The 14,995-nt window shown below is 40.3% G+C and overlaps 1 protein-coding gene across 1 annotated transcript; it reads right to left on the bottom strand.

The window, feature by feature from the left end:
- Positions 1-3,494: 3,494 nt before the first annotated feature.
- DNAJA1 (DnaJ heat shock protein family (Hsp40) member A1) lies at positions 3,495-14,309 on the bottom strand. The gene is made up of 9 exons (XM_059072796.2): positions 14,088-14,309; positions 12,874-13,015; positions 12,545-12,722; positions 10,272-10,376; positions 9,009-9,236; positions 6,476-6,590; positions 5,037-5,152; positions 4,634-4,734; positions 3,495-3,880 (listed from the first exon to the last, which is right to left on the bottom strand). Exons 2-9 carry the CDS (start codon positions 13,003-13,005, stop codon positions 3,662-3,664), a joined length of 1,194 nt encoding a protein of 397 aa, XP_058928779.1. The 5' UTR covers positions 13,006-13,015; positions 14,088-14,309; the 3' UTR covers positions 3,495-3,661.
- Between the last annotated feature and the right edge of the window lie 686 nt (positions 14,310-14,995).

Raw genomic sequence — 14,995 nt, forward strand, 5'->3', positions numbered from 1 at the left:
CTCTAGCACTTAAAACTCAAAATACATGGCATTAATTAACTCCGTTGTCCCATCCCCCACTGAGCTGCTGAATGACTCTGGAAAACACTGAATGACCTGGTATTCCACACCAAAAAAATTTTTTTTTCTTTTAAATACAAGTCTCAGGTACAACTCAGTGTATTCTCCACTAGTTATTTTTTAGCTTGTATTACTACCATTAATAGCATTTACTGAGCCCTTCCTTACTATGTAAGCAGCATTATTTAATTCTCAGAACTGCTTTATGAGCTCCAGCCTATTCTGAGTCCTATCACATGAAAGATTTCAAGATTCCATACATTGCTCCTGGAGCGCAACTGACAGGTGGGATTCTAAAATTCAGTTTCTTTACTCTTTGAAAGAGTCAGTTTTTCCACATTCTGTTAAGACTTACCGAACCCACAAAGGCAGACATGAGTAGAAAGAGCACCGAACTACAAGAATCTGGATTCCAGTCTTTGCTGTCACTTCTACGTGGGCCAAGTCACCTGGTAACTTGTCTGAATGGCAAGTCTCTCAGGTCCTACCCTAGGCCTACAGAATCCAAGTTCAGTGGGGCTCAGCAAGCATGCTCAGATTTGAGAACGAGTAAGTAGACTAGAGGTCATTTTCATCAGACGTAAGGTAGGTGTTTCAATTCTTGTTCTGTTGGTCTCAAAAGGTTGCTGCGATAACCAAATTAAGTGATAAAGGTAAAAGACTTCAGAAACCCTTGAAAGAGCATCTTTACTGCTATAACTTGCTAGCATTTTTCATTCACTGTGCTTTTAGAGCCTATGCTTCATTTTCCCACAGTACTTCAAAAGAGAGGAAATTACCATAGTGTATGTCTAAGATGGGAAACAGCCTTGGTCTGAAACAAACTTGCAGTAGTTAAGGGCTGCCATTGTTTGACCCTCCACAGCAATTCTAACAATGGCAACACTGTTCTGGTGATTAATACAACTATGTCCCCATGGTACCGGTGTAGAGCCTTGGATATGTAACCATCCTTTTGCTTAGGCTACACCCAGTTCAACTGCACTAAAATACACAGAGGGTGAGCCTCAAAAATCATGTTTTAAAGCTTCCGAGGTAACTCCAATTGTAGTCAAGGTTGAGAGACATACTATATGGGGAAAAATTTGACGCTAATTTCACAAGGGAAGATCTGCCACCGTGTTCCACTAGGACCCTCATGGGACGTAATCAGCTTCTATTTTTATTCCCTCCAAGTATGAACAGACAGGGGAAGCATCACAAAGAAAGCATTAGTGCTGGGGCGATGGAACTACACACTTCCACGGATGCACTTGTACTTCTGTGATGACCCTGGCCAGAGTTCTAACAATAATTTTTTTTTTTTAATACAGAATACAAACTTGTCAGTTTCTGCCTCTCCAGGTTGTAACTATTTTCTTCTTCTAAAGGATTTTTTTTGTTACTATGGTGAAACAAAAGTAAAGCTTACTCCCAACCATTTAAGTATACAATTCAGTAGCATTAATTCTATTAACTCTTGTGCAACCATCACTTACAAAACTTTCATCACCCCAAACAATTGAGCACGCACTAACTTACCGTTCCTCTAACTCCCAGCCCTTGGTAATCTATACGTCTATGAATTTGCCTAAATATTTCATATAAATGAAGTCCTTTTCTGTCATACATACATATAACACATTTTGTTTATCCATCTGTTAAGACACATGGCTTGTTTCCTCTTCTGCTATTGTGAATAATGATACGATAAATGTTGGCACACAATGTTTCTGAGTCAAGGAATGGAACTACTGGGTCATATGGTGAATTCCACGTTTGGGTTTTTGAGGACCCGCTTATAGAAACTGCACCATTTTACATTTTCACCAACAAGGTACAGGGTTCTAGTTTCTCCATATTCTCACTTGTTTCCATTTGGGATTAGATTCTGGACTACTAGGTGTGAAATTTTGTATCTCACTGTGATTTTCATTTTATTTCCCTAATGATTAATAATATTGAAAACCTCACGTAAGGATTTTTGTAACTTTTAAAATGTCTGAAAGTATTCTTAAATGTTACAATATAAGTTTATTGTAGAATTTAGACTCAATAGAAATCCAGTGAAAACTAAAATTTGTTGAACCATTATGTTTAGTATTTTGATTTGTTTTCCTTTCCTGGACACCTGCTTCACTATCCAAATATGAGGGTAGCTGTCTGGCCACAAATTAAAAAAGAACCCAAGAATGATGTGGAGAGGCTATCAAAACTGTCACTATAACAAGAAACCTGAAGGTTTGGGAAATGATGCACTTTATACCAAGTTTCAGTCTCTTCTTTTTAACTCAAGTGTTCTCAGGGGAACTTAAGCTGTGGGTTACTTCCAGGTTAAAAATGTTTTAAGCCTCCTGATTACAAATGAGATACAGAATCTGAGCAGAATAAACAGTAAGCTCTCACATTCTCACTTCAGCGTTTGCAAAGATTTTAAAGCCCCCTTCTTTTGCTCATTATTCACCTCTCCACTTTCATTCCCCACCCTTGTTTAATAGTAAACATTTAGTTATGGTTAAATAGTATTTTTTGGTATTACTCACTTTAGTTAAATGAAAAATTATGTATCTTAATTAGTGAAAAGCCAATACTTCAACCTGGGAAAAAAAAAGCCTGTGGTGACACACTGGACATGCTTTTGAATCAGTATATTAAGGAGACATTCATACATTTCAAGAATTGCTTAAATTCTGATATCCAGATTTAAGCTTGTGAACATATGACTTTAAACATACAATTAAAGCTATTCATAATTTGCTATTCTACCAACATTAAATTACAGTTACTTTGGAGCATAAGTTAAATGGTTTAAAGTAAGCCTGTAACATACCTGCAAAACACCTTCCTAACTCATACATGCAAATTACTTCTCATCACTCTAACCTCTAAGTTACCCTGCTCCAGAAGTGACTACTCTAAGGCTTACTGTGGTCCAAAGAGAAGGAAGGGAAAAAAAAGTAACCAGGACCAATAGTTAGATATATTAAAAAAAGATGGCACAGCAGAAGGGAATGCAATTCTACAAGTGCAAGCCCTCAAGAAGCAGCATGTTATATGATAAACCCCTTCTTTAGAAAGGTATCATTTCTATCACTGATACCACAGGCTAAATTATATAGCATGCCATCTTCAAGTAACAGTTGAGGCAATAGAATAAATGCAGAGGCATCACAATGAATCCCACTTAATACCACTATACAGACCAACACTTCTCTACAAATTCTTTGTCTGACTGCCAGTTAAATACAGTTTTAACTTCATAGCTTAACAATTAAGGGTCATACACTGAAGCCAATACATATACCTGGCATTTCAGTCTAAGCTATTCCATGTACATAGCTGAAATCAATTACAAAGTATGGCCTAACAAACGCTAGGGGAAATTTTTTAAAGTAGTTTTTTACAAGTATTAAACTTATCTTGCACACTGAAGTCATCATACATACAGGGCAAAGTCAGAGCTTTTATATTCGAGTTTATTCTTCATTTAACTTTTAAAACACTACTATAGTTGAATATTAAAACAAACAATAGCAAGTAGTGAGCATATTATGATTATAGTCCTTCACTCAATCACTACTGCAAATAAAATGCCAGCAGTGAGTGTTATTCACTGGCCCCATTAGGAGGTCTGACACTGAACACCACCCCGAGGATGATGTTCATCATCCTCATATGCTTCTCCATTGTAATGGCGCCGTCTTTCCTGATTTGGATCAAAGTCCACTAGTTCTACCTGGTCCATTTCATCAGTCTCTTCTACTTCCTTCCTCTCAGGTAGGAGTTTTTCCAGCAAAGAGAGTTTATCCGGGGAGAGAAAGCCATTCTCAGGAAAGTTTACCTATAATAAGAAATTTCTACTGTAAGTTTAAATGATACTTCATCCTTAGCTCCTTAGACAAATACCACTGACCCATTTTCCCCAGGAAAAATACATGAAACCATACAATCTTTTGGTAAATCTGCCAATCCCAGGTTAGAACACATGTTCTAAGAAGGCATATATCATCTACTATTCTGAACTAGAGTTCAAGGTAAGGTCTTTTATAAAAAAGATCCTAATAAAACTACACTGTAATGATCACTTCTATTCAGCAAATACATTTTAACAGGAGAACCCATCCTAAAACACATTCTCATTCCTTTTAATGGATAATTTAAACAAAGCTATTGTTACTCAAAGATAGTCCCACCCAAAGATGTTTTTAATAAATGTTAAATTTGTGGGTCTGAGGCCACTCAAATTTAAGATTGAGGGAAATGGTTGGGTTACTTTAAGAACCAGAGCATTGCAGTATTTGGCCAAAAATCCACACCAGCTCACATGCTTCTGTTGAACTTTAAGATTCCAGTTATAGCCTTTCATCAGTAAATTACCCACTTGCCACTCCCCCCCCCCCATCTTTAAATAGCCAATAATGATGCAAAGAAACAAATACCAACTTGTTAACAAAAAATGTTCAACATAACAAGAGTAACATTAGATCTAGACAAGGGAGAATATAAACTTGGTTTCAGGCCATTCAGAAACTAATTGCTACTAAATTTTAATAAACTAATCATTTTCAAACATTCCTGCAGTACTATAGCTTACCTTAAATTCAATGATTAGGCGACCCTTTTCATATGGTCTACGATAAATTGGCATGCCTTCATTTAGCACACACTTGATATCTCCATGCTTGACAATCTGACCTAAAAACATTGAAGCCAAATTCCTTAAATGCAGTCACACTTTTACAAGGCAGGGAAAATAAAGAACAGAGCAATGTCCTAGCTCATTGACAGGGGTAAATTTATATGAAATGGTGCTAATACCTTTCCTTTATAGGTTTTCTAGGGGCTTACAAGAGAGCCAAGAACACACGATTTCAGCTCAACTCAAGGAAAGACATGTACTGAGCAACTTAAATGCCACTTTCCTCCGTGGCTATACTAGCTACGAGCAGACAATGAAAACACTAGAATAGAAACAGACGCTCATCTAGTTACTGTACCTGGATGAGAAGTGATGACTATGGTTCGGTTGTCAAGAGTAGATATTGGCTTTTGGAAGCCACATAATGCCTCAACCAGCTGTATGTCCATACACATGAAAAGGTCTTCTCCTCGTCTGTACAATGTAATTAAGGCATATACTTAGATCTTCAAACCAGCAATGATTACAACTACCAAAGTAGGCAATTCTGTTCTCTTAAAAACAAATAGTATCTTTCAAAAGATGCCCTTCCCCATTCTTTTTTGTTTCTTTTTGATAGGTATGAAGTAGATTTATTTAGAGAGAAACATACTCCACAAAGTGTGGGCCATCTCAGAAGGTGAGAAAGGCCTCTTCCCATTCTTAAGAGCTGAGAACTGGGTACAGCAAACATATGGAAACTGCCAGCAGTTTCCTGGACAAGGCTTCAGAATCCCTCCACATACTCTAGGCAGTGCAACAAACCTCAGGCTGGGTCCTGGATAAGTTAGGGTCTATGAAATTAAATAAAAGGGATATGGCCAATTTTCAAGGGGTAGTAATTTACTGATGTACATGAATTAAGTAATACAGTGCCCGGCACAGTATGAACACTATTTTTTATATTTAATAACAACCCACTCCTTCCTCCTCATGCTTACTTTCTTTTTCAATTCATATTAATGAAATCTTTTCACCAGGCAGAATACTCTCTAGAAATACTCTTGTTGAGGATTCACCTCAAATGATAGCATCAAAATTCTGAGCTCAATAGCACGTCCCATTATTCTTGAGACACTATTAATCTAAAACCTGTTCCTTCAGATGTCATTCCCAACAGACTTATGGAACCCTACTCCAGTTTAATGTTTTAAAATTAGCCATTGATACATTATTTAACACTGTTAACTTTCTTGTGCATCACTATAAATTTATCATAAACACAAAACTATTTCCTAACAATAGACGTGAATTAATATATTACAGCTTCTTACACAGATGATTCTAGACATTTATTTAAAATTAAAAGCAACCCAACTTACCATGAACCGAGGATTGAAGAAACTGGTGAAAACTTTAGGGTACTTATTTCAAAACTAACTGCTTATAAAAAAAAATGGGGGCAAACTTTTCTCTAGGGATGTTTCCCCTACTCTATCTATTTATACTTATACAACACATCTCCTAACTGAAGTATATATCCTTCAAAATCCAAATTAGGGCAACAATTTACCTAAATTTAGACCAAAAAAAAGAGATTTTTGTCTTTAGCTTCTTCTAAGATTGAAACATTAATAATTAACAATCATTTATAAAAGACATATATAGTTTAACTTTTCTGCTATACTTTTCTAGATTTCTAGGAAATATATTTCTAGGAAATGTATTCTAAAAGTAATGAAAAAGCTCATTTATATTTGAGAAAAAAAAACCCCAATATGCAAGATGTCTGTTTGAGTATTTGATAAAAGTTTTTACCGAGTAAAAACAGCATGGTCCTTCTGATCTAAAACAATGATAATATCTCCTGGCTCCAGTCCTGGTTCTTGGTCTCCTTCACCATGGAATGTTATCTTCTGGCCATCTTTCATGCCTAAAAACAAAAGGCTAATTAATTTTACACTCTTAACATCTAAGTAAGGTCAGAATCTCTACTGAAACAAATGCACGTTTGTGCATGAAAAAAATGTTCAAGTCTTTGTGGATGCTAAAGTTTTACAGAATTTACCAAAAACACCCACATGCTTACTAGATCAGTCCAATTTCTTACTGAAGAAAGCGATCATAGTGGAGAACACAAATTCTAGAAGCAAACAAGTCAGGCTTAGAATCTCAGAGCTGCTATTTACTACTAGGCCAGATTACCCTGGGGAAGCAAATTGCATAACCTTCCTAAGCATCAACTTTCCCACAGAGACCTATGTCCTCCACCAGGGCTCTTGTGAGGACTAAAGAAAAAGGTCTATGCTGGCACCAAATCAGTGACTGGCAAACATTATAACCATAAATGTTTTTAACTATTTCATCACTTTAAAAAAACAAAATCAAATCATTCTATTAAGTCTAACAGAAGCATAAGTCAGACTTTCTTCCTTCTATTGTATTAGCAGTAATATAAAATCTAAAATTTTTAAAAATATGTAATATTTACACTGAATGATTTTAGCTCCTCTTGTTGCAGAGCACAGGCTCTAGGCACGTGGACTTCAGTAGTTGCAGCATGCAGGCTCAGTAGTTGTTGCTCATGGCTCTAGAGTGCAGGCTCAGCAGTTGTGGTGCATGGGCCTAGTTACTCCGCGGCATGTGGGATCTTCCCGGACCTGGGCTTGAACCCGTGTCCCCTGCATTGGCAGGTGGATTCTTAACCACTACACCACCAGGGAAGTCCATCCAACAGGCAAACGCTTCTTAAAAGGCCAACACATTTACTGAGATTTCTTCCCTCTGGCCCATACACCTTAGTTCAGTAAGGGCTTACTTAAGCCAACTAACACCTCTTTAAACAGAACTCATGTATTTGCAGATGATTTCTCTACAGCAGTAGTGCCAGATTTCCTGAACCAATGCTCACTGAGGTCACCCAACAAGAACAACTTTGTTTCACTTTCTATTATGGAAAGTATTAAACTTACATATATATATATATATCCCTATATATCCATCAATACAGATCCAATAATTACCAGCTCATGACTATACTATTTCATGTATTACACACCTCCATCCACATTCCCTGCATATATTTCAATTAAAATCCAGACATACCAATTAACCCAAATACTTCAATATATACCCCTAAAAAGAGAAGGACAAACCAAAATATCAGTATTACACACTGACAAAAGTAAACATTTTAAAAAATTTTATTTAGTTTTGGCGGCATTGGGTCTTCGTTGCTGCGTGCAGGTTTTCTCTAGTTGTGGTGCACGGGCTTCATTGCTGGGCTCAACGCAATTGGGCTTCAGTAGATGTGGCTCGAAGGCTGTAGAGCGCAGTCTCAGTAGTTGTGGCACACAGGCTTAGCTGCTCCGCAGCATGTGGGATCTTCTGGGACCAGGGCTCAAACCTGTGCCCCCTGCATTGGCAGGCGGATTCTTAACCACTGTACCACCAGGGAAGCCCAACAATCTGTCTTTAGTCATTCACAAGGCAAAATAACTGTCTCACCATACTAGTGAAGCAATTAAAGTCAGCTAAGTTTTGCAGGTTCCATAACGTTAAGAGTATAGTATGGGCAGGGACTTCCCTGGAGGTCCAGTGGTTAAAACCCCACGCTTCCACTGCAAGGGGCACGGGTTCAATCCCTGGTTGGGGAACTAAGATCCCATAGGCTGCAGTGTGGCCAAAAAAAAAAAACCAGCCAAGTGCAGCATTCATAAATGGCTTCACTTACTACTAATGCCCTCCTGAGTACATACTGTTGGTGGCAAGGGAGGAAATCTTACCAGAGAGAAATTCAAACCCTACTAAACAGGGACCAATTAAGGGGAAAAAGTGGAGGGAGGGGAGGTACCATGATTCACATGGGTGAATACTATTTCAGGAGCTTAAGTTAATGTAGATGTATATTTTCTAATAATAGTTTCATTTTAAAATAGCAAAGTCTGAAAGAGCCAACCATGATGATTATTTCAGAGTAAGCAGCACCATTTATTCTGGGGCTATACATATTTCTAAAATTTCAACAATGAGTTTGTACTGCTGTAATACATTTTAGAGCATTTTTAAATAAACTAACAAAATTAAGGAATTGGCAAAATAAAGTAAATCCTAATAATACTTAAAGAAAATTTTAAGTTATAACCCAAGAGGCAGAAACTGATGTATGTTTACATAATCTGTAAAAAACCATTAGAAAGTAACATTCATAGTCTAAGTTCTTACAAATTAATAAATCAAAACATACCTATTCCTTACTCCAACAGTAGTTTTAAACAACTATGAAATGTAACGTTAATATAATTTGCAACAGCACTCAAGAACTGAAAATACAAAGTGGCTCAGAACTCACCTTTGTCAATATGAACTTCTAGAATTTTCTTCTCTCGAACTATCTTTCTTCCATTGCAGCTTTTACATCTATCTTTAGGACTGATCCGCTCCCCATGGCCCTGGCACTCCATGCAGACAGACTGAATTTGCTGAACCATTCCAGGTCCTATCTGATGAATTCTTATTTGCATTCCAGTACCTCGGCAATTGGGACAGCACTCTACTGCTCCTTTCTTACCACCCCGGCCTAAATAGTTTAAAAAGAAATTATGTTTGAATTTAGTACTGGACATGGTGACAAATGTTTTAATGAGACAGTTCCTAAACACTTCATTAATATTTTCAAGGTCTGATAGAATACTGCTACTATAAGAATCTACAATTCAGCCTTTTTATTTGATCAAACATAACGACAATCAGCTTCAGTTATCTATAAACATCTTGACTGCTCTTCTCCCAAGGAACCATTTCAGAATTCTGGATTTTAAACATGTGCTCCCAAAGCACAATTCATTCAGTCATTCACTGCTTCATTCATTCATGGCTGCATTGGGTCTTCGTTGCAGTGCGCGGGCTCCTCATTGCAGTGGCTTCTTTTGTTGTGGAGCAAAGGCTCTAGGCGCATGGGCTTCAGTAGTTGCGGCTCGTGGGCTCAGTAATTGTGGCTCACGGGCTCTAGAGTGCAGGCTCAGTAGTTGTGGCTCACGGGCTTAGTTGCTCCATGGCATGTGGGATCTTCCCGGACCAGGGCTCGAACCCGTGTCCCCTGCATTGGCAGGCGGATTCTTAACAACACTGTGCCATGCAACCAGGGAAGCCCCCAAAGCACAATTCTTAAAAGACTACTTTAACTGTGAGATGAGAACATTTTAGAGTTTATTCTCTTTAGAAAATACCATATTTCCAACAAATAACTTGTATTTATTAGAAAAACACCTTAGAGGTTCATAGCCAATCATTTGACAGCTGATACCCCAAAAGAGGATACTGTCAAATCATATTACAGATTACGAAGCCACTGGAATGCCTCTGAAGTTCTAGAGAGAATAGGAAAGACTCATCTCTGAACAGTGTTGAGAAAAACAGACACCAAATTAGATCCGTCCCACCTGAATTCAAAATACATAAAAGTGCTGAATATTTGCTAATATTTCTCTAGGAGGTGAATTCAGGTGGTTTTCGTACTTGCACTCTTCAGAATTGGTAGTGCAATATGTCAGTTTTATATATCCAGAACGGCTTCAGTTCCATTTTCAATTATATTATGAATATTAAGACATACCTTCACATTTGTCACAAATCACATTCTTTTGCAGAGCTAGCTTTCTTGTTGCACCATTATATAAATCTTCTAAGGTTACTGTGAGTTGATGCACAACATTTTTACCTAGAACAAAAAACATTGCACATTAGAAATCTAAGACGCTGAATCTTGTGTTCTGCACTATAAAAACGGTAAAGGATAATGAAAGATGAGCCCTACAAGGGTACACACATAATCCTCTAACTGTGGTGTAATTTCAAATAAACATCCAGTGAGATTAAGCAATTTGTATAAGGACGTAGTTATGGCCATCCTACATTTTACAGCAATCAAAGATGTTAACTGCAAAAATCACTTGAGAAAACTCGACACATTTCACATTAAATTAACCCAAACTGCTTTTCTGTTCTAATATATTCTTTGCATCGTCCAGTTATTATATTGAGTAACATGACCAATTACATCATCCAAAAATTCTTCAGCACACTAAACTCCAAAAAGTTATCAAGTTTGCCCAGGGAAGCTGACATATTTATTCAGCACTAACTGTTTAAAGGCTAGATTTCTCAGGTTTCCCTGGTGGCACAGTGGTTAAGAATCCATCCACCAACGCAGGGGACACAGGTTCAAGCCCTGGTCCAGGAAGATCCCACATGCCGCGGAGCGACTAAGCCCGTGGGCCACAACTACTGAGCCTGCGCTCTAGAGCCCGTGAGCCACAACTACAGAGCCCGCACACCACAGCAAAAGAAGCCACAATGAGAAGGCTGAACACCACGATAAGTAGCCCCCGCTCACTGCCAACTAGAGAAAGCCCGCGCGCACAGCAACAAAGATCCAACACAGCCTCCCCCCCAAAAAGGCTAGATTTCTCATCCTTTACCATAGTGCTGTCCAATAGAACTTTCTGCAGTGATGGAGATATTTGGATCTTGTGCTAGCCAACACAACAGCCAGTAGTCACACATGGCTATCAAGCATATAATTATGGCTGCTGCAGACTAAATAACTAAATTTTTATTTTTCTTTGCAGTAATCTAAATTTGATGTGGCCAGTGCTACAAAAGAGTGACATTTCTCATCTAGGAATGGGAAGTGGAAGGTGGCGATCATCTAAGAACAGAGGTTACAGAAATGTAGTTACCTGCTGACAGGTAATAAGTTCCTAGCTAGTGATTCTCCCAGAAGGACTTTATCTACCATGAAATACTGCCTTACACTTAAGTGAAAGAAGCTCTTGTACTTCCTATCTGCAGAACATGTCTAATGAACATTTTTAGTTACCAATCAAGAGTGAAGTGCCATCAACTATAACCTGTTCCTAGATCCACTTTTCTGTTCTGCATCACAAACAGTGTTCCATGTAACTGGTTCCGGCACGCTGAAAACTGTCCTTCTTTAGCCTTATAGAGTTTACAGTAGAGGAAAGAAATAAAGCTTCTTAAATTTAAGCAAATATTTTCCAATATCACACTAAAAAAATGACCTTGCATTGATCTAAGCCACACAGTAGTGTTTGCCAGTCAACTGACCTTGACTGTTTTAAGGTAAATTTCTTAAAAATAAATAAAATACACTCCTCTCTTTTTAAGAAAATCTGAATAAACAATTTCCAGTCCTGAATCCAAAAAAGCTCAGAGAAAATTTAGTGGTTTGCCAATTCCTTCTAGAATGGGCTCTACCCATTATTGTATGAACTACACTGGGAACAAAGTAAGATTAACTCTGACCAGAACACTGTACCTCTACGAGCAGTATTTCCACAGCCCAGAAACCACATTTCTACTAAATGTTAAGAGCATATATTTTGATATAATAAAACTGAAGCAAGATTAAACAGCACGCTATTTGGAGGCAATGAACCTATGTTCCAATCAAGACTCATGTGCATAGCTATATATGACCTTGACAAAAATTTACCATTCTGAACTGTAATTCACTTTCTACTGTGTAAGGCCACTGTACCTCCCATTGAGGCTGAGGGGTGGGGGTGTGCGGATTGAGAATAAAATAAAATCTGTGAAAAGGGTTTTAAAAATTATGCTCCTATACTTCATTCCTTTAATGCTTGATAACATCACAGAAATCCTATGTACCCCAAGAGCTTTAGAAGCACTCACTTGGCTTAGCTATTTTTAGTTTCATCAAATCTCATTTTTAAAAACTCTCACCATAAATCAGTTTACAACATTATGCTAACAAGTAAACAAGCATTTAATAGGTGAATTCTCAAAAATTTATTTTGACCAACGGCTAATTTTAATTTGTCACACGTGAACTGTCATTCTTACCTCTCCTTTCTCTCTGCATCCTGCCTCCTCCTCCAAAAAACATATCAAAGATGTCCATGGGGGAGCCAAAACCGCCACCTGCTCCACCTTCTTTAATTGCCTGCTCTCCTCCTTTGTCATATAATTCCCTTTTCTTTGCATCAGAGAGCACTTCGTAAGCTTGAGAAATCTGTTTAAACTGTTTCAGAAAAGGGGAGATAAATTTCACTCAAAAAACTCAACTGTTAACAAAGCACAGCCACTACATAACATACTCAATTTCATGTTGTAATGGAAATACCATACACCTGGAAAGAACTATGCAGCTATGTTATGAGTGTACTACTTGCCTTCTCTCCTTCATTTGGATTCTTATCAGGGTGGTACTTCAAAGCCAGTTTCCTGTAAGCCTTTTTCAATTCTTCTTGGGTGGCATTGGGTTTGACCCCCAAAACATCATAGTAAGTGGTTTCTTTCACCATTTCCTACAGCCTAAAATAAGAAAGTTCAATTTTAGCCGCCTTTCAACTAGTAGTTTTAATTAATAAAATTTAGGCATAAAAATCTGTCCTCTTGAGAAACCTGATTGTAAGAACACCACCTTCCCTAAATTTCACAGAGAAAGTTACAATTCCTTTGGTAATTTAGCCATAAATTCTAAGACTAAATATAAGTTAATAATTATCAGGGGATAATTCAAAAGCCTCCTATAGCAGCTGGTTCCCACTCTCCCACCTGAAAGCTCCCATAATAACGCGACTATTGTCTGGATTTTTCCTGTTTCCCTTCCCAACCAGCGACAGAGGGCAGTAAAGAAGACGAGCACTAAGAGGTTCAATCCCCTATCATTATTCTTGGTAAATCTGATAAATCATACACTTCCTAGAAAAGACATCTGGGCACAAGGCGGGGAGGCAGTGTTTTATAAAACTAAGAACACCAGCTCCAGAAAGCAAGCTCCCCTCCCCCTCAATCCTGAGTCTGCTTCTCAGTCACAGGACGTACAGCTCCTGTGCTTCGACCGCCGAACCTCTTTCGCCCCCACAAGCCAGCGTAGTTTACACGTTGTTAGGTTTTTCCCTGCACTCAATGCCGACCGTTAGGGGTTCTTTCCTTTTCCCACCCAGGATGAAAGGGGTGGGAGAAGCCCAGCACTCAACAAAGCGAAGGAGGAGACCCGAGAAGCGAACGCCGCAGCCTCCGCCCGTTTCCTCCCGCAGCCCCTCGCCCCCTAGCTCCTTCTGCGCGTGCGCACAGGGTCGCCCCCCCCCCCCCCCCCAGCCCGCCCGCCAACGGAGGCGGCACGTCCTTGGAGACCCCTGGCTAGATAGATAGGGCGTGGAGAAAGCTCCACGAAGGGTCTCGGGCCCACTCGCTGCGCGCCGGCGAGGGTTGCCGGGGTACCCCCACCAGCCCTCCAGAAGGAGAATCGTGGGCACAGGAATCGACAACCCTCCCGCCCACGCGCAGCCAACCGCCTCCCGACCGCGGCTCCATCCGGCTTCCCAGCGCACCCAACGGCGCCGACCTTGGGACGAGGTGAACCCCGAAAGGTGAAACTCACCGGTGAGAGGGCCGATGCCGGTGTGGGGGAGCGGGAAGGAGCGCGTTGCCGTGCGCAGCTCGGGCAGCCTCCGCTCCTCCGCCTTTTCACCGAGCGTTCTGGAAAGTTCCGCCTGGAGCGCCGCAGCCGTCGTCTTTTGTAGCCGAGCGCAGGCGCGTCACCCGCCGGAAGTCCCGCCCTTCCCGCCGCTGCCACCGCCCCGCGGTTGCCTGGGCAACGGCGCGGGGGCGCTCGGGCTGGGAGGGGCTGTGCGTAAGGCAGGGTCTCTGGCGTTTGTGGAACTTTCTGGAGTCCTTTCCTCCACCTAGCGAGTGCGAGAGTGTGGAAGTCTCCAGCGAGAGCGGGGATTACCTAAGGGTGCTGCAATTTTGGGTCAGCAAGGGATTCCGAAATCTGTGGAGCCGTCGCCGCTGGCGAGAGCGCGGAAGACACGGGAACTGGGCCCCGGGCAGGGGCTGTGCGCTGAACTGGAACCTCTCAGAACAAAGCCTTTTGCCGCACCTTTTCCCCGCCGGCGCCTCGTTCACTTGTTTCGGCGTCTCTAACCGGCTTACTTTTTAAGCTTTGAGATTCTGGGAAGCTGCCGAGCACGAAATGCTGAGCAAGACGGGCCTGGGCCCCAGAGCAATCACGCACGCAGTCCAAGGCCTCGTAATTCACCAAACTGCGAAGTTGGAAGAGCTCTTAGTGCAAGTCCAGACCCGTATACACACGTTATTTGCTTTGGGTCTTGCCATACATCGGGCTCAGGCAGCGCTCAGTGGGGAAGCGTTTGCATTACCTTGGTGCAAACCGTGGGCCTTGAAGTCTCTCTGGCCAGGCGTTCACTGGGTTTGGCTAGCGGGGGACACAGTAACACGAAGAGTGGCTAACTGGCAAATAATTTTAATTATTTGACCTAACGTTTA

This window comes from Kogia breviceps, chromosome 8 (assembly GCF_026419965.1).
Source record: "Kogia breviceps isolate mKogBre1 chromosome 8, mKogBre1 haplotype 1, whole genome shotgun sequence".
Lineage (NCBI taxonomy): Eukaryota > Metazoa > Chordata > Mammalia > Artiodactyla > Physeteridae > Kogia > Kogia breviceps.